Genomic DNA, 20,191 nt, shown 5'->3' with positions numbered 1-20,191 from the left:
CCTCCTGCCTATTGGTTAATAAAAGGCCGGAGCCCGCAGTTTATTTGTGAAGCCTTCAGCTTTATTCAAGTTTGTCTGGCAGCTGCAGAATTGGCAAAGTGATATCGGGGGGTGGTCAGACTTCATGCTGCTCGGCCTCGGCTGGGAGTCTGTTCCATGCAACTACTCCTTCCAGCGAGAGCTCAGTTTGGCACTTCCTGTTCCAGGAGATGAGCGGCCAATCAGGTGCCTGGTTCCCTACAGCGGGGCCGACGGCACGAGATTTGCCCAAAATGGCGTTAGAATACTTTGCGGCTTCTCCTTCTTTGCGGCCTCCAGGGGGAGCTCTCAGCCGTTCCGATTCGCCTTTACAGAAATGCACCCCCCCCCCCTTCCCAACACAACAAAATCATATACAAAATATAAAATATCTTAAATATTTATAAACATTGCGAGAAAAATATAGAATTGTACCAAAATATTTTTTTTTTTTCCAGATTTTTTTTTTTGTATATTTTTTTTTCTTTTTCCTATCAAATCTCCTGCGTTTCTTTTCCCCTTCGGCTTAATGGGCCCCTCCCCCCGTCTCAGTGGGGTTTCAGTCCGTAGCTGCTGATTGGGTAGGAGTAGGCCCGGCCCAGTACTATCCGGTCCCGGAGGAGCTTGAATAGGACGTAGTAGTTGCAGAAGAGAATGAGCGCGATGGAAAGCGTGTGGTTCCACTTCTCTGCCCGCAGCAGGGAGTAGAGCTGGTAAAGCACCAGGCTGCCCTCGATAATGAGCAGCAGGTTCAGGAGCCGTAACGGCCGGTGAAACAGGAACTGCCAGAGAGAGAAAGGGAGAAGGGAAAGTCTTATGGGACGTACCACCTGCTTCTGCTGTCTGAATCCCAGGGAAAGCAACATTAAAGGGGAAGTAAACAGACTCCTACTTACATAAAATCTGGCGTGTGAGACTTCTGAAGGCACTGCTACGTTATATGGGCCGACGGCTTTGTATAAACTTCTGCTGTGTCGTACCAGGACGCCCTGCGGCCATACTGTGTTCTCTGACCAGCTACGGAAAGAAACCGGAGTCAGTTACACCTTGTGTGTGTGTGTGATAGGGATTCCCCTGTACTAAGCACAATTCAGCAGGAACAGCCCCCTAAGTTTGCCCATAGCCTGTACAGAGAGATACCATAAAACTATGGCAGCATAGGGATTCCCCTGTACTAAGCACAATTCAGCAGGAACAGCCCCCTAAGTTTGCTCATAGCCTGTACAGAGAGATACCATAAAACTATGGCAGCATAGGGATTCCCCTGTACTAAGCACAATTCAGCAGGAACAGCCCCCTAAGTTTGCCCATAGCCTGTACAGAGAGATATCATAAAACTATGGCACATAGGGATTCCCCTGTACTAAGCACAATTCAGCAGGAACAGCCCCCTAAGTTTACTCATAGCCTCTACACAGAGATACCATAAAACTATGGCACATAGGGATTCCCCTGTACTAAGCACAATTCAGCAGGAACAGCCCCCTAAGTTTGCTCATAGCCTGTACAGAGAGATACCATAAAACTATGGCACATAGGGATTCCCCTGTACTAAGCACAATTCAGCAGGAACAGCCCCCTAAGTTTGCTCATAGCCTGTACAGAGAGATCCCATAGTACTAGAGGGGTACTTACATGTGCTGGGGTGCGTTGCTGTAGGATCCGTGCTCCAGTTTCTGCCACTTGCCCAGGTGGGAGGCAGATCTGTGTAACAAGTCACAGTACTTGGGGGGCAGGAGCTGGGTGCTCAGCATGACGAAGGCATTGATCCAGACCATAATGAGGTGCTCACACGACCAGCGCATGTCATAATACTGGGTGCTCTGTGAGGGAACACAAGTCTATTAGAGGGGCGCACACAGCTACACTACTGGGGGGCTCCTCCTAAAATAGGCAACTGGATACTGGAGGAAAGGAGAGTTTGCGATCAGCAAAGGGAGGGGATGTATAGTCAATGGGCAGACATAAGAGCTGGGGTTCATAACAATGATTGGTTAAACAGTATTGGGGGCCACGGGGCGCACCTTTACGAAGCACAGTGGCAGGAAGGCCACATAGTAGGCACTGAAGAGGGAGTTGAAGAGCACTTCCTTGATCCTGCGGTTGAAGTCGGCCTTCAGACACTCCACTTCGTTGCGTATGAGGTCGGGGGACAGGGGGCAACTGTGCGACGGGATAGACGGGGTGCTGTTAAACTGCTCCCTCAGCGACTCCCGCAGCAGCGACAGGAAATCTCGGGGTCGGACCAGAGTGGCCATGCCGTTAGCACCATCGTCCACTAGGGGGTCCTGCACCAGGTACCCGCAGTCTGTGGGGAGCGGCTGGGAGCGGCTGTCTTGGTGAAAGCAGCAGAGAGGGACGTAAACCCCAAACCTACGGGAAAACGGGATGTTATTGGTCATCCTGGCATTCACGCAGCAGCCTGGTTGCTACGGTCAGGACTCCAGGTAACACAATGCCTGAGGGAATTTAAAGGGGTGCTTCATCTTTAAGATAACTTTTAGTATGTACTATTCTTAGCAACTCTGCAATTGGTCTTCATTATTTATTTGTTATAGTTTTTTTTACATGGGGGTCACTGACCCCGGCAGCCAAACCCTATTGCTCTGTGAGGCTCCAGTTTTATTGTTATTGTTACTTTTTATTCCTTATCTTTCTATTCAGTTCCTCCCCTATTCATATTCCAGCCTCTCATTCACACCACTGCCTAGTTGCTAAGGTAAGCAAGACCCTAGCAACCAGATAGCTGCTGAAATTTCAAGCTGGAAAGCTGATAAACAAAAGATAAATAACCGAAAAGACCAATTGCAAATTGTCTCAGAACCCCTATAAATGGATTTTATGATGTAGAGAGTGATTTGCCAAGACAGTTTGCAATTGGTCGTTATACTGTACAGTGCTACGATGGGCATCATGGAGTGCCCTCTAGTGGCCACAGAAGAAACAGCACCACCTGGTTGCTATGTGATTCTCTTGCAAGGAAACTGCCTGTGTGCAGAAAGTACCATCAGGGTAGTACAGGGGGGACTGCAATCAGGGGTCCCAAGAGATGGGGTGGGTAAGGGGTGTGGCCAATCACGCATGGGGCATTTTTTTCCCACTGGGCACCACAAATCGAGCGCAGAGGGCCCCATTCTACTTTTCAGCAGGGTCCATTGCCCTTGGGATAAAAAGTGGTGTCACTTGAGTGGGGAAGGGCCCACTAGGGTCCCATAATCACCGGTGGCAGCCCTGAACACAGTTTTAGGTTTACTACTCTCCTGGGGTCACTGACCCTGGCCACCAATAACATTTAATTTAGACACAGGCACAAAGTAAAAGGCTAAGTGAAACTTCCCCTTTAACCACAACTACCCCCCTTCACCACTAGAGGCACTCACGGGTATCCCAAGAAGAGGAGGTTCAGCACTGAATGATTGCGGAACAGGTTGACCAGAGTCCAGCAGAAGACCCAGCCGCACAGCGTGAGCAGCACCAGTCGGGCAGTGATCAGAGCCGCGTAATGGACCATGGACGAGGTTCCCACCTGCGAGGCCTGACATACGAGAAAGGGTGAGACAGTTACACACCAACCCCTGCAGGGCGGCGCTATTGCCTACAGGGAGAAGGATTTGTGCCAGGCAGGGTACTTGGGTAGAATATATAATAATAACATGAATCCCACAGTGGGAATGGAACCAGAACCTCCCCCTCGGGGGATACAGAGACCTGCAGCCCCCCAGCCTCAGGGATACCCGTTACGCGGGCCTACGGCAGTCTCTAGGCAATAAATGGCCACATAGGCAGCTTTGTATCCAATCAATGAAGCTGTAGGGGAGCTGTATCCAATGACTCATTTTGTACCATATATCTAGTAACTAAGGGGGATGTAGAAGGTGGATGTAGCGGCTCTCTGTCCAATGAATGAGCCTGTAGCATATAACCAATAAATAGGGCTGTAGCAGATCTGTATCCAATAATTGGAGTTGTGGTAGATCCCTATCCAATGGATGAGACTGTAGCAAATCTGAAGCCAATGAATGGAGCTGAAGTAGATCCCTATCCAATGGATGAGACTGTAGCAAATCTGAAGCCAATGAATGGAGCTGAAGTAGATCCCAATTCAATGGATGAGACTGTAGCAGATCTGAAGCCAATGAATGGAGCTGTAGTAGATCCCTATCCAATGGATGAGGCTGTAGCAGATCTGAAGCCAATGAATGGAGCTGTAGTAGATCCCTATCCAATGGATGAGGCTGTAGCAGATCTGAAGCCAATGAATGGAGCTGTAGTAGATCCCTATCCAATGGATGAGACTGTTGCAGATCTGAAGCCAGTGAATGGAGCTGTAGTAGATCCCTATCCAATGGATGAGACTGTTGCAGATCTGAAGCCAGTGAATGGAGCTGTAGTAGATCCCTATCCAATGGATGAGACTGTAGCAGATCTGAAGCCAGTGAATGGAGCTGTAGTAGATCCCTATCCAATGGATGAGACTGTCGCAGATCTGAAGCCAATGAATGGAGCTGTAGTAGATCTCTATCCAATGGATGAGGCTGTAGCAGATCTGGCTCCAACACAGAAAGCTGCAATAAATCTGGATACTGTAGTTGATCCGTTTCCAATGGATAAAGGAATTAGCTGGTCTGTATCCGGTAACTGGTTTGTATCCAATCAGAGTTGGCACGGCTGCCACGCCCACTAGTCACATGTCTCTTGCCCACCAATTATGTAGGTTTGTATGTGAATCACAGTGACGGGAATAACAGTGGGACTGGTAAAGTATCACATAATACTAGTAACCTAGTCACTACTACTAACCTAGTCACTACTAACCTAGTCACTACTAGTAAAGGTCACTTACTTCTGATATCAGCGCCCAGACCAGGCGCCGGGCCAGCATGACGGTGATAAAGGCCGCCAAATGGTAATCGATAAGGTGGAAATTCTGCAAGAGAGGAAACAAAGCAGGTATTGGGGGGCCCCATAATGTACTGGCCCAGGGCCCCCAGCATTCCCAGTAACCCCGCTGCCCTTAGTGCCCCTAGAATCCCCTGTGCATGCTGGGACTCGTGCCAAGCAGAGTGAGTGTGAGTGAGCACTCACCAGCGAGGTGCACGAGGCCGGGTGATTGTACGGGTACCACCACACGCTCTTGTAGATGTTGATGTACTGGATGAACAGCGCCACCAGCAGGTAGATGAAGAAGAGGAACTCGAAGAGGAGGCCCCCGTCCAATGGCAGCTCAGGGATGTGGCAGTGACGCACCGGCTCGGGGGTAATCAGGGCAGTGATGGGAGGAGCCGAGAGGCCAATGGCGCTACCGTTCCTACAAAGGGGAGGAGCAAACAATGCAATATTATTGGTCTGTAGGTGCTGATTTGCAGTAGAAGATACCCCTACAGCAGCCCCAGAACCGCTGCACCTCCAGCTTTCTCCTTACTAGTTAAAGGTGGGGGTTCACTATTAAGCTAACTTTTAGTAGGTTATAGAACTATTCTAAGCAACCTTTCAATTGGGCTTTTATTATTTCAATTGGTCATTATTTATTTGTTATAGTTTTTGCCTTCTTCCAACACTTTGAGTTTTTAAATGGGGGTCACTGACCCCGGCAACAAACCCTATTGCTCTGTGAGGCTCCAGTTTTATTGTTATTGTTACTTTTTGTAACTTTATTTTCTATTCAGCCCCTCTCCTATTCATATACCCGTCTCTCATCCAATCCACTCTCTGGTTGCTAAGGTAACTTGGACCCTAGCAACCAAATGACAGCTGAAACTCCATACTGGAGAGTTCCTGAACTGAAAACAAAATAACTAAAATACTACAAATAAAAAAATGAAGACCAATTGCAAATTGTCTCAGAATATCACTCTCTACCCCTATAAGGTGCCCCCCCCAGTCGGATGCTCACAGTTACCTGTTCCTCAGCCCCGTGCCATTGCCACACGTCCCACCAACCAAGGTTTGCAAAGAGGGCAACGCGGAACGGCTCAGTTGCTGCCGGCTTGGACCCCTCCTTCCACCGGGCATGACAAGGTGCCAGTCCACGTCCAGCACCACCAGGAGGCTCCACTCTGAGGCCTTGAACTCACCCTGCCCACCGTGCCAGCTCTGTAATGGGAAAAGCATCAGTGATCAGCAGCACCCGGGGGCAACGCGTTCCGCACCCATTCCCTCATACCGACTTGTCCTGCGCTGCTACTGCCAGACACTAATTAGCCAAAAACAGAGACACACACCACCCGGGGGCAGAGACACGCACACCACCCGGGGGCAGAGACACGCACACCACCCGGGGGCAGACACATACACCACCCGGGGGCAGACACATACACCGTGACTGCTATGTCCCACCTGGGCCCAGTGACCCAGTTGCAGTGGCGCTGTGAGCCATCTGAGCTCCATCTGTAGAACTGCAGTCAGTCAAATGCTAAACCTGCTGAGGATGCTGGGACTTGTAGTTTATAGAGAGCTGAAACCAATGCATTTCAGGGATGCTGGGAGCTTTAGTACAACTACATCTCTATAACAGTATATCTGTATCTCCATATACTGTGGGTGCTGCTGAGGGAGGCCAGACGCACATATGGCCGCTGTGATGTTAAGGGGACGCTGGCGGCCATGTTTGGCAGTTGACAGGGAAATGTGTAACTTCCCCCGGGGGGGGGGGGGGGGGAACCTCTCATCCCTGTTACTCGCTCCCCCCTCCAGTTTGTTTTACTTTCCATTACACAGAGGAGCCAGGGGAGCCTTGGCCGGGGCCCAAACACCGCTGATTTCTCCCCCTGAGTGAGGCCAAGCTCCACTTACTGCCCCCCCAGAGAGCGGAATATATGCAGCAGCCGCGGGTCCGACAGGCAGGTCTGGGGGGGGGGCGCTGGGAGTTGTACAGTAGCCGAGGGGCCTTGGGTTGGGCACCGCATGTATCTATATTGTCTTACCCATCGGTACCAACCTTTCTACATAGGGCATACTAACTCCCCACTAGGAAAGGGGGGGCATATACCAACTCCCCACTGGGAAAGGGGGGGGCATATACCAACTCCCCACTGGGAAAGGGGGGGGCATATACCAACTCCCCACTGGGAAAGGGGAGGGCATATACCAACTCCCCACTGGGAAAGGGGAGGGCATATACCAACTCCCCACTGGGAAAGGGGGGGGCATATACCAACTCCCCTCTGGGAAAGGGGAGGGCATATACCAACTCCCCACTGGGAAAGGGGGGGGCATATACCAACTCCCCACTGGGAAAGGGGGGGGCATATACCAACTCCCCTCTGGGAAAGGGAGGGCATATACCAACTCCCCACTGGGAAAGGGGGGGGGCATATACCAACTCCCCACTGGGAAAGGGGGGGGCATATACCAACTCCCCACTGGGAAAGGGGGGGGCATATACCAACTCCCCACTGGGAAAGGGGGGGGGCATATACCAACTCCCCACTGGGAAAGGGGGGGGGCATATACCAACTCCCCACTGGCACATCAGGCAGCGCTGCCAGGGATACTCTATATACTGACTGCAACTTCCATTGGAAGTGACTTATGACCAGTCCCTACACATGGGCTTCACTTTAGATGGATAATAGCGGCCCCTATAAGTGAGAGTGCCCCCCAATAAAGGGAAGTGGCAGGCCGGGCAACGAGCAATGAGGCAGATAGCAGAGAAACAGGAAGCCGCGTGTGCGTTATACACAGGAATCCCCCAACAGAAATCCCCACCTACGAACAAACAAATCATTAAGGTCGAGCTACAAAAACTCCCACATTAACCAGAGACACAGTGCCCCCCCCAGTATGAGCCCCCCCTATCTGCACACTGGGGCCCTGAAGCTGCCATACTGATTTGGCTGCCAATCTCATCCAATCAAACACTGCCCCCAATATACAGCAGCCTTGCATTCCATAGGCCAGGGACCCCAACCTACATTGTGGGTTCCACTGATGGGGCGCCTCCCCAGGGCACAGATACCAGCTGGCCTGCCCATATATACAAGACACAGAACTAATATATACTGTACACACACACACACACACACACACACACACACACACTCACACACACACTCACTCACTCACACACACTCACACACTCTCACACACACACTCACTCACACTCTCACACACACACTCACACACACTCACTCACACACACACTCACTCACACACACACTCACTCACACACACACTCACTCACTCACACACACACTCACACACACACACTCACACACACACACTCACTCACACACACACTCACTCACACACACACTCACTCACACACACACTCACTCACTCACACACACTCACTCACACACACACTCACACACACAGAAATAACAAGACTGGGTTTGTCTGAAACACGGAGGGTCCAGGAGGGAAGATGTAGCTTCAGGCTGTTCCTGCATGAAAGGGAAATAGTCCCAGAATCCCTTTCACCTGCAGAAACTGCAGGGTCATTCCCCTATGGGACCAAACTGTAAATAAGATCCTTATAAACGGTGCTTAGTGATGTCATCAGTTATAATCGGAGCTTAGTGATGTCATGTCTGTCACATGACTCACTGAAACTTGTATATTATAATAAAGTCCCCCCTGTTGTAAAATATAAGGATATTAGAAGTCACCTTGGAGTTCCATGACCTGTATAAAAGCACTCGGCCTTGTATCTTGTATGGTTATCCCCTCGGTGACTTGTAACATCCTTATATTTTACAACAGGGGGTTCTTTATTCACTATATACACTATACACACAATAACTAGAGCCACGAGACTAAACATGGCGTCTGCAAAGCACTAATATGGGGCCACAAGGTGGGCCCTGGGGGTCTGTCTGTACAGCCGGGGTGGGTGGCCCTTGGCAGGGGCCCTATTCTCACCAAATAACTTCTGTTTTTACTGCAGTCACAGACAGTCACGCGTGGGTCTAACTGGCTGGGCCCCGTGTCTCACACCCCCATGTTTATCTATTCGGAGCTGCACCGTCTCTAACACCCCAGGGACGTGGAAATGCGCTTGTGCCGCTGGCAAGTAGGGAGCAGCCGTGTGCTGGGGGCCAGTAGGAACACGCTCCATCCCGACATGCACGACTACTGAGCCTCCGACCCGCTGGGACACGTTCTGCAGCCGCCGGCGCCTCTCATGGTTTCCTCATTCTGAAATCAATTGGGGGCAGAAACATCTGAGCGCCTGTCTGTGCAGAGCCAAGTGCTCCCGGCCGCTATACTGATCCCAACAGAGCGTTCCTGCCTGAACCCTCTCCTTCTCCAACTGAACTGGGATCCTGAATTGAGGTGACACTCGGCAGCCCGGGCTCGGTGGGGCGACACTCGGCAGCCCGGGCTCGGTGGGGCGACACTCGGCAGCCCGGGCTCGGTGGGGCGACACTCGGCAGCCTGGGGCTCGGTGGGGCGACACTCGGCAGCCCGGGCTCGGTGGGGCGACACTCGGCAGCCCGGGCTCGGTGGGGCGACACTCGGCAGCCTGGGGCTCGGTGGGGCGACACTCGGCAGCCCGGGCTCGGTGGGGCGACACTCGGCAGCCCGGGCTCGGTGGGGCGACACTCGGCAGCCTGGGGCTCGGTGGGGCGACACTCGGCAGCCCGGGCTCGGTGGGGCGACACTCGGCAGCCCGGGCTCGGTGGGGCGACACTCGGCAGCCCGGGTTCGGTGGGGCGTCACTCGGCAGCCCGGGCCTAGGTGGGGCGACACTCGGCAGCCCGGGCTCGGTGGGGCGACACTCGGCAGCCCGGGCTCGGTGGGGCGACACTCGGCAGCCCGGGCTCGGTGGGGCGACACTCGGCAGCCCGGGCTCGGTGGGGCGACACTCGGCAGCCCGGGCTCGGTGGGGCGTCACTCGGCAGCCCGGGCTCGGTGGGGCGTCACTCGGCAGCCCGGGCTCGGTGGGGCGACACTCGGCAGCCCGGGCTCGGTGGGGCGACACTCGGCAGCCCGGGCTCGGTGGGGCGACACTCGGCAGCCCGGGCTCTGTGGGGCGACACTCGGCAGCCCGGGTTCGGTGGGGCGACACTCGGCAGCCTGGGCTCGGTGGGGTGACACTCGGCCACGGGGGCAGCAACTTCCCCTTTAAATAAATATCTATTTCTCGGTACAAATGCACCAGAGAAGTCGGGTTCTGCTTTGCTTCACTGTTGCTAAATATTTACACTTCCTCCCACGGCTCCGCCTACTGCCCGGCTTCCGGGGCCACAGACCACAGAGCAGTGACCAAGGCGCCAGCGACACTGTGTGAGATGGAACGTGTCAGAGGCAGAACCAGCGGTGCAGGAGGGACCGCAAACCCCATAAAACATCGATGCAGGAAGGCTCATAGCCATTGGCTGTTAAGAAAAGAAATTGCAATTGGCTCAGCACAGTCCCGGCTATAAACCATTAGGCCCCAAACAAGTGAGTTAGTGGGGCCCCTAATATAAGCCCCCTGGTCACTGGGGTGGAGGGGCCCGGCCAACAAGCAGAATGTGGCCCCTAAGGATCTTAGTCTCAAACCTGCCGGTTGCAATGTGGCCGGATCAGCTCTCCCTGCCCGACACTACAAGTCCCACAATCCTTTGCAAGCCTATATATATTGTACATTACTACACATTGCAAAGCTGCTGAGAATGATAGGGGGCCCCAGGGTGAGTGTCAGTATACACAGGCATGTACAGTAGGAACAGGCAGCCGACGCTGTTGTTCAACTACAACCCCCAACAGAGCAAGGGCTGTATAAGCTGCACACAGACGACCCAACTCAATGCCAAGGCACAGCGGGTACCCGGGCACCGGCACAGGGAGACAGAGGCTGCCGGGGGGGGGGGGGTTATGCGCTTCTGCCACATCACAAGCTGTTTCCTCAGTTTCCCAGAGCGTTTCCGCTGTGCATCTCTCGCTGAGCTGTCGGAGCTGTCTCGCTGCTCAGCCTCCCGTCCCACCACTCTCTCACTTCTCTCAGAAACCCCCCGAGTGCCCCCCCCCCCCCCCCGGCAAAAGGTGAAGCTGAACTTGTCGGGCAGAATAATAAAGGGAAATTGAACCCTGAGTCTGAGCTAAACTGGGCCTAGTAAAGCCATTAGTAAGGGGCCTAGTAAAGCCATTAGTAAGGGGCCTAGTAAAGCCATTAGTAAGGGGCCTAGTAAAGCCATTAGTAAGGGGCCTACTAAAGCCATTAGTAAGGGGCCTAGTAAAGCCATTAGTAAGGGGCCTAGTAAAGCCATTAGTAAGGGGCCTACTAAAGCCATTAGTAAGGGGCCTAGTAAAGCCATTAGTAAGGGGCCTAGTAAAGCCATTAGTAAGGGGCCTAGTTAAGCCATTAGTAAGGGGTCTAGTAAAGCCATTAGTAAGGGGCCTACTAAAGCCATTAGTAAGGGGCCTGCTAAAGCCATTAGTAAGGGGCCTACTAAAGCCATTAGTAAGGGGCCTAGTAAAGCCATTAGTAAGGGGCCTAGTAAAGCCATTAGTAAGGGGCCTAGTAAAGCCATTAGTAAGGGGCCTAGTAAAGCCATTAGTAAGGGGCCTTGTAAAGCCATTAGTAAGGGGCCTAGTAAAGCCATTAGTAAGGGGCCTAGTAAAGCCATTAGTAAGGGGCCTAGTAAAGCCATTAGTAAGGGGCCTAGTAAAGCCATTAGTAAGGGGCCTAGTAAAGCCATTAGTAAGGGGCCTAGTAAAGCCATTAGTAAGGGGCCTAGTAAAGCCATTAGTAAGGGGCCTAGTAAAGCCATTAGTAAGGGGCCTAGTAAAGCCATTAGTAAGGGGCCTAGTAAAGCCATTAGTAAGGGGCCTAGTAAAGCCATTAGTAAGGGGCCTAGTAAAGCCATTAGTAAGGGGCCTAGTAAAGCCATTAGTAAGGGGCCTAGTAAAGCCATTAGTAAGGGGCCTAGTAAAGCCATTAGTAAGGGGCCTAGTAAAGCCATTAGTAAAGTAACTAGTGGGGCTGAATAACCAGTAACTAGTGGGGCTGAATAACCAGTAACTAGTGGGGCTGAATAACCAGTAACTAGTGGGGCTGAATAACCAGTAACTAGCGGCTGCATAGGGGGCTGATGCCAGGTAACTAGTTCTGCTCCTATAGGGCTGAGAGCTTGGCAGCTTCCCCTGTAATTAAGGGCTCGTTATCATTACTTTATTATTACAAATTCTCATTACATTTCATAAATGTTTTTATGTTTTATTACTCAGGGAGGGAACTAGGGGTAGGTAGGAGCCATGGGCACATTACTCAGGGTGGGAACTAGGGGTAGGTAGGAGCCATGGGCACATTACTCAGGGGGGGAACTAGGGGTAGGTAGGAGCCATGGGCACATTACTCAGGGAGGGAACTAGGGGTAGGTAGGAGCCATGGGCACATTATTTAGGGAGGGAACTAGGGGTAGGTAGGAGCCATGGGCACATTACTCAGGGAGGGAACTAGGGGTAGGTAGGAGCCATGGGCACATTACTCAGGGAGGGAACTAGGGGTAGGTAGGAGCCATGGGCACATTACTCAGGGAGGGAACTAGGGGTAGGTAGGAGCCATGGGCACATTATTTAGGGTGGGAACTAGGGGTAGGTAGGAGCCATGGGCACATTACTCAGGGAGGGAACTAGGGGTAGGTAGGAGCCATGGGCACATTATTTAGGGAGGGAACTAGGGGTAGGTAGGAGCCATGGGCACATTACTCAGGGGGGGAACTAGGGGTAGGTAGGAGCCATGGGCACATTACTCAGGGTGGGAACTAGGGGTAGGTAGGAGCCATGGGCACATTACTCAGGGTGGGAACTAGGGGTAGGTAGGAGCCATGGGCACATTACTCAGGGAGGGAACTAGGGGTAGGTAGGAGCCATGGGCACATTACTCAGGGAGGGAACTAGGGGTAGGTAGGAGCCATGGGCACATTACTCAGGGAGGGAACTAGGGGTAGGTAGGAGCCATGGGCACATTACTCAGGGAGGGAACTAGGGGTAGGTAGGAGCCATGGGCACATTACTCAGGGAGGGAACTAGGGGTAGGTAGGAGCCATGGGCACATTACTCAGGGTGGGAACTAGGGGTAGGTAGGAGCCATGGGCACATTACTCAGGGTGGGAACTAGGGGTAGGTAGGAGCCATGGGCACATTACTCAGGGAGGGAACTAGGGGTAGGTAGGAGCCATGGGCACATTACTCAGGGAGGGAACTAGGGGTAGGTAGGAGCCATGGGCACATTACTCAGGGTGGGAACTAGGGGTAGGTAGGAGCCATGGGCACATTACTCAGGGAGGGAACTAGGGGTAGGTAGGAGCCATGGGCACATTACTCAGGGTGGGAACTAGGGGTAGGTAGGAGCCATGGGCACATTACTCAGGGAGGGAACTAGGGGTAGGTAGGAGCCATGGGCACATTATTTAGGGAGGGAACTAGGGGTAGGTAGGAGCCATGGGCACATTACTCAGGGTGGGAACTAGGGGTAGGTAGGAGCCATGGGCACATTACTCAGGGAGGGAACTAGGGGTAGGTAGGAGCCATGGGCACATTATTTAGGGTGGGAACTAGGGGTAGGTAGGAGCCATGGGCACATTATTTAGGGAGGGAACTAGGGGTAGGTAGGAGCCATGGGCACATTATTTAGGGAGGGAACTAGGGGTAGGTAGGAGCCATGGGCACATTATTTAGGGAGGGAACTAGGGGTAGGTAGGAGCCATGGGCACATTACTCAGGGTGGGAACTAGGGGTAGGTAGGAGCCATGGGCACATTACTCAGGGAGGGAACTAGGGGTAGGTAGGAGCCATGGGCACATTATTTAGGGTGGGAACTAGGGGTAGGTAGGAGCCATGGGCACATTACTCAGGGTGGGAACTAGGGGTAGGTAGGAGCCATGGGCACATTACTCAGGGAGGGAACTAGGGGTAGGTAGGAGCCATGGGCACATTATTTAGGGTGGGAACTAGGGGTAGGTAGGAGCCATGGGCACATTACTCAGGGAGGGAACTAGGGGTAGGTAGGAGCCATGGGCACATTACTCAGGGGGGGAACTAGGGGTAGGTAGGAGCCATGGGCACATTATTTAGGGAGGGAACTAGGGGTAGGTAGGAGCCATGGGCACATTACTCAGGGGGGGAACTAGGGGTAGGTAGGAACCATGGGCACATTACTCAGGGGGGGAACTAGGGGTAGGTAGGAGCCATGGGCACATTACTCAGGGAGGGAACTAGGGGTAGGTAGGAGCCATGGGCACATTACTCAGGGAGCTAACTAGGGGTAGGTAGGAGCCATGGGCACATTACTCAGGGGGGGAACTAGGGGTAGGTAGGAACCATGGGCACATTACTCAGGGGGGGAACTAGGGGTAGGTAGGAACCATGGGCACATTACTCAGGGGGGGAACTAGGGGTAGGTAGGAGCCATGGGCACATTACTCAGGGAGGGAACTAGGGGTAGGTAGGAGCCATGGGCACATTACTCAGGGAGCTAACTAGGGGTAGGTAGGAGCCATGGGCACATTACTCAGGGGGGGAACTAGGGGTAGGTAGGAACCATGGGCACATTACTCAGGGAGGGAACTAGGGGTAGGTAGGAGCCATGGGCACATTACTCAGGGGGGGAACTAGGGGTAGGTAGGAACCATGGGCACATTACTCAGGGAGGGAACTAGGGGTAGGTAGGAGCCATGAGCACATTACTCAGGGGGGGAACTAGGGGTAGGTAGGAGCCATGGGCACATTACTCAGGGAGGGAACTAGGGGTAGGTAGGAGCCATGGGCACATTACTCAGGGGGGGAACTAGGGGTAGGTAGGAGCCATGGGCACATTACTCAGGGGGGGAACTAGGGGTAGGTAGGAACCATGTATAACAGTTGCCCCGCTCGGGGGGCAGTAGGGGCAGAAGCTGCTGAGGAAATGTAACAATTAATGAGCGGAAAGCACCTTTAAACCTGCGAGTGACAGAAATTCCCAGAGGGGGAAGCAATTTGTGACGCGCAGCGAATAAACTGAACCTCAGAAACATACAATCAGTAGCAGCGACTCCGTAGCGCGAGCGCCATAGGCTCTGGGGCCCATAGAGTTTCATAGCAACGATCCCTCGCGGAACTGGGGCCGGACCCCCAACACACGGAGTAAGGAATAATATAACTCTCTCAGTAACGTCAATAGGGCCCCAAACCACTCACCAACCAATCAGGCTTCATTTACTTCCAGCCAATCATGTACGCCGCATCCTGGAAACCACTTGTGTGACTGGGCCCATAGGGAACTACAGGTCATATTTTGTGAAATGTCAGTCTGATAAAATGCAGCGGCAAAGTTGCCCCATCTGGCACTGTATCTGCCCAATAACCTTGGGCAACTGGGGGTGCACCTTGGCCAACTGAGCCCCAGTAGCCTGACTGTGCCATTATATGGTGTGAATGTGCCCTAATGAATTGGGGGTACTCACACACACACTGTATAGATGAATTGGGGGTACTCACACACACACTGTATAGATGAATTGGGGGTACTCACACACACACTGTATAGATGAATTGGGGGTACTCACACACACACTGTATAGATGAATTGGGGGTACTCACACACACACTGTACTGATGAATTGGGGGTACTCACACACACACTGTATAGATGAATTGGGGGTACTCACACACACACACACTGTATAGATGAATTGGGGGTACTCACACACACACTGTATAGATGAATTGGGGGTACTCACACACACACTGTATAGATGAATTGGGGGTACTCACACACACACTGTATAGATGAATTGGGGGTACTCACACACACACACACTGTATAGATGAATTGGGGGTACTCACACACACACTGTATAGATGAATTGGGGGTACTCACACACACACTGTATAGATGAATTGGGGGTACTCACACACACACACTGTATAGATGAATTGGGGGTACTCACACACACACACACTGTATAGATGAATTGGGGGTACTCACACACACACTGTATAGATGAATTGGGGGTACTCACACACACACTGTATAGATGAATTGGGGGTACTCACACACACACTGTACTGATGAATTGGGGGTACTCACACACACACTGTATAGATGAATTGGGGGTACTCACACACACACTGTATAGATGAATTGGGGGTACTCACACACACACTGTACTGATGAATTGGGGGTACTCACACACACACTGTATAGATGAATTGGGGGTACTCACACACACACTGTATAGATGAATTGGGGGTACTCACACACACACTGTACTGATGAATTGGGGGTACTCACACACACACTGTATAGATGAATTGGGGGTACTCACACATACACTGTATAGATGAATTCGGGGTACTCACACACACACTGTACTGATGAATTGGGGGTACTCACACACACACTGTATAGATGAATTGGGGGTACTCACACACACACTGTATAGATGAATTGGGGGTACTCACACACACACTGTACTGATGAATTGGGGGTACTCACACACACACTGTATAGATGAATTGGGGGTACTCACACACACACTGTATAGATGAATTCGGGGTACTCACACACACACTGTACTGATGAATTGGGGGTACTCACACACACACTGTATAGATGAATTGGGGGTACTCACACACACACTGTACTGATGAATTGGGGGTACTCACACACACACTGTATAGATGAATTGGGGGTACTCACACACACACTGTATAGATGAATTCGGGGTACTCACACACACACTGTACTGATGAATTGGGGGTACTCACACACACACTGTATAGATGAATTGGGGGTACTCACACACACACTGTACTGATGAATTGGTGGTACTCACAAACACACTGTATAGATGAATTGGGGGTACTCACACACACACTGTATAGATGAATTGGGGGTACTCACACACACACTGTACTGATGAATTGGGGGTACTCACACACACACTGTATAGATGAATTGGGGGTACTCACACACACACTGTATAGATGAATTGGGGGTACTCACACACACACTGTATAGATGAATTGGGGGTACTCACACACACACTGTACTGATGAATTGGGGGTACTCACACACACACTGTATAGATGAATTGGGGGTACTCACACACACACTGTATAGATGAATTCGGGGTACTCACACACACACTGTACTGATGAATTGGGGGTACTCACACACACACTGTATAGATGAATTGGGGGTACTCACACACACACTGTATAGATGAATTGGGGGTACTCACACATACACTGTACTGATGAATTGGGGGTACTCACACACACACTGTATAGATGAATTGGGGGTACTCACACATACACTGTACTGATGAATTGGGGGTACTCACACATACACTGTACTGATGAATTGGGGGTACTCACACATACACTGTATAGATGAATTGGGGGTACTCACACATACACTGTACTGATGAATTGGGGGTACTCACACATACACTGTATAGATGAATTGGGGGTACTCACACACACACTGTATAGATGAATTGGGGGTACTCACACACACACTGTATAGATGAATTGGGGGTACTCACACATACACTGTACTGATGAATTGGGGGTACTCACACACACACTGTATAGATGAATTGGGGGTACTCACACATACACTGTACTGATGAATTGGGGGTACTCACACACACACTGTATAGATGAATTGGGGGTACTCACACATACACTGTATAGATGAATTGGGGGTACTCACACATACACTGTATAGATGAATTGGGGGTACTCACACATACACTGTACTGATGAATTGGGGGTACTCACACATACACTGTACTGATGAATTGGGGGTACTCACACATACACTGTACTGATGAATTGGGGGTACTCACACACACACTGTACTGATGAATTGGGGGTACTCACACACACACACTGTACTGATGAATTGGGGGTACTCACACACACACTGTACTGATGAATTGGGGGTACTCACACATACACTGTACTGATGAATTGGGGGTACTCACACAAACACACTGTACTGATGAATTGGGGGTACTCACACATACACTGTACTGATGAATTGGGGGTACTCACACACACACACACACACTGTACTGATGAATTGGGGGTACTCACACACACACTGTACTGATGAATTGGGGGTACTCACACACACACTGTATAGATGAATTGGGGGTACTCACACATACACTGTACTGATGAATTGGGGGTACTCACACACACACTGTATAGATGAATTGGGGGTACTCACACACACTGTATAGATGAATTGGGGGTACTCACACATACACTGTATAGATGAATTGGGGGTACTCACACACACACTGTATAGATGAATTGGGGGTACTCACACATACACTGTACTGATGAATTGGGGGTACTCACACACACACTGTATAGATGAATTGGGGTACTCACACACACACTGTATAGATGAATTGGGGGTACTCACACATACACTGTACTGATGAATTGGGGGTACTCACACACACACTGTACTGATGAATTGGGGGTACTCACACACACACTGTATAGATGAATTGGGGGTACTCACACATACACACTGTATAGATGAATTGGGGGTACTCACACACACACTGTACTGATGAATTGGGGGTACTCACACACACACTGTATAGATGAATTGGGGGTACTCACACACACACTGTATAGATGAATTGGGGGTACTCACACATACACTGTATAGATGAATTGGGGGTACTCACACACACACTGTATAGATGAATTGGGGGTACTCACACACGCACTGTACTGATGAATTGGGGGTACTCACACACACACTGTATAGATGAATTGGGGGTACTCACACATACACTGTATAGATGAATTGGGGGTACTCACACATACACTGTATAGATGAATTGGGGGTACTCACACATACACACTGTATAGATGAATTGGGGGTACTCACACACACACTGTATAGATGAATTGGGGGTACTCACACACACACTGTATAGATGAATTGGGGGTACTCACACATACACTGTATAGATGAATTGGGGGTACTCACACACACACTGTATAGATGAATTGGGGGTACTCACACACACACTGTATAGATGAATTGGGGGTACTCACACATACACTGTATAGATGAATTGGGGGTACTCACACACACACTGTATAGATGAATTGGGGGTACTCACACACGCACTGTACTGATGAATTGGGGGTACTCACACACACACTGTATAGATGAATTGGGGGTACTCACACATACACTGTATAGATGAATTGGGGGTACTCACACATACACTGTATAGATGAATTGGGGGTACTCACACACACACTGTATAGATGAATTGGGGGTACTCACACATACACACTGTACTGATGAATTGGGGGTACTCAAACACACACTGTATAGATGAATTGGGGGTACTCACACATACACTGTATAGATGAATTGGGGGTACTCACACACACACTGTATAGATGAATTGGGGGTACTCACACACACACTGTACTGATGAATTGGGGGTACTCACACACACACTGTATAGATGAATTGGGGGTACTCACACATACACACTGTATAGATGAATTGGGGGTACTCACACACACACTGTACTGATGAATTGGGGGTACTCACACACACACTGTATAGATGAATTGGGGGTACTCACACATACACTGTATAGATGAATTGGGGGTACTCACACATACACTGTATAGATGAATTGGGGGTACTCACACATACACTGTATAGATGAATTGGGGGTACTCACACATACACTGTATAGATGAATTGGGGGTACTCACACACACACTGTACTGATGAATTGGGGGTACTCACACACACACTGTATAGATGAATTGGGGGTACTCACACACACACTGTACTGATGAATTGGGGGTACTCACACACACACTGTATAGATGAATTGGGGGTACTCACACATACACACTGTATAGATGAATTGGGGGTACTCACACACACACTGTACTGATGAATTGGGGGTACTCACACACACACTGTATAGATGAATTGGGGGTACTCACACATACACTGTATAGATGAATTGGGGGTACTCACACATACACTGTATAGATGAATTGGGGGTACTCACACATACACTGTATAGATGAATTGGGGGTACTCACACATACACTGTATAGATGAATTGGGGGTACTCACACACACACTGTATAGATGAATTGGGGGTACTCACACACACACTGTATAGATGAATTGGGGGTACTCACACATACACACTGTACTGATGAACTGGGGGTACTCAAACACACA

At 50.8% G+C, this 20,191-nt stretch overlaps 1 protein-coding gene across 1 annotated transcript in view; it reads right to left on the bottom strand.

Annotated features, from left to right (window-relative positions):
- Nucleotides 1–47: 47 nt before the first annotated feature.
- Nucleotides 48–20,191, bottom strand: part of tmem39a (transmembrane protein 39A) — a gene marked incomplete at its 5' end in the record, with an annotated part of 21,126 nt that continues 982 nt past the window's right edge. Inside the window, 8 exon segments of the mRNA NM_001004850.1 lie at nt 48–800; nt 915–1,035; nt 1,654–1,841; nt 2,043–2,391; nt 3,399–3,553; nt 4,862–4,945; nt 5,104–5,326; nt 5,918–6,081. Coding sequence (NP_001004850.1) covers nt 567–800; nt 915–1,035; nt 1,654–1,841; nt 2,043–2,391; nt 3,399–3,553; nt 4,862–4,945; nt 5,104–5,326; nt 5,918–6,030 — 1,467 coding nt within the window. The 3' untranslated portion in view covers nt 48–566.

Source organism: Xenopus tropicalis, chromosome 2 (genome assembly GCF_000004195.4).
Source record: "Xenopus tropicalis strain Nigerian chromosome 2, UCB_Xtro_10.0, whole genome shotgun sequence".
Taxonomy (NCBI): domain Eukaryota; kingdom Metazoa; phylum Chordata; class Amphibia; order Anura; family Pipidae; genus Xenopus; species Xenopus tropicalis.
The sequence above is the reverse complement of the archived record's forward strand: the minus strand, read 5'-3'. Positions and strand labels throughout refer to the sequence as shown.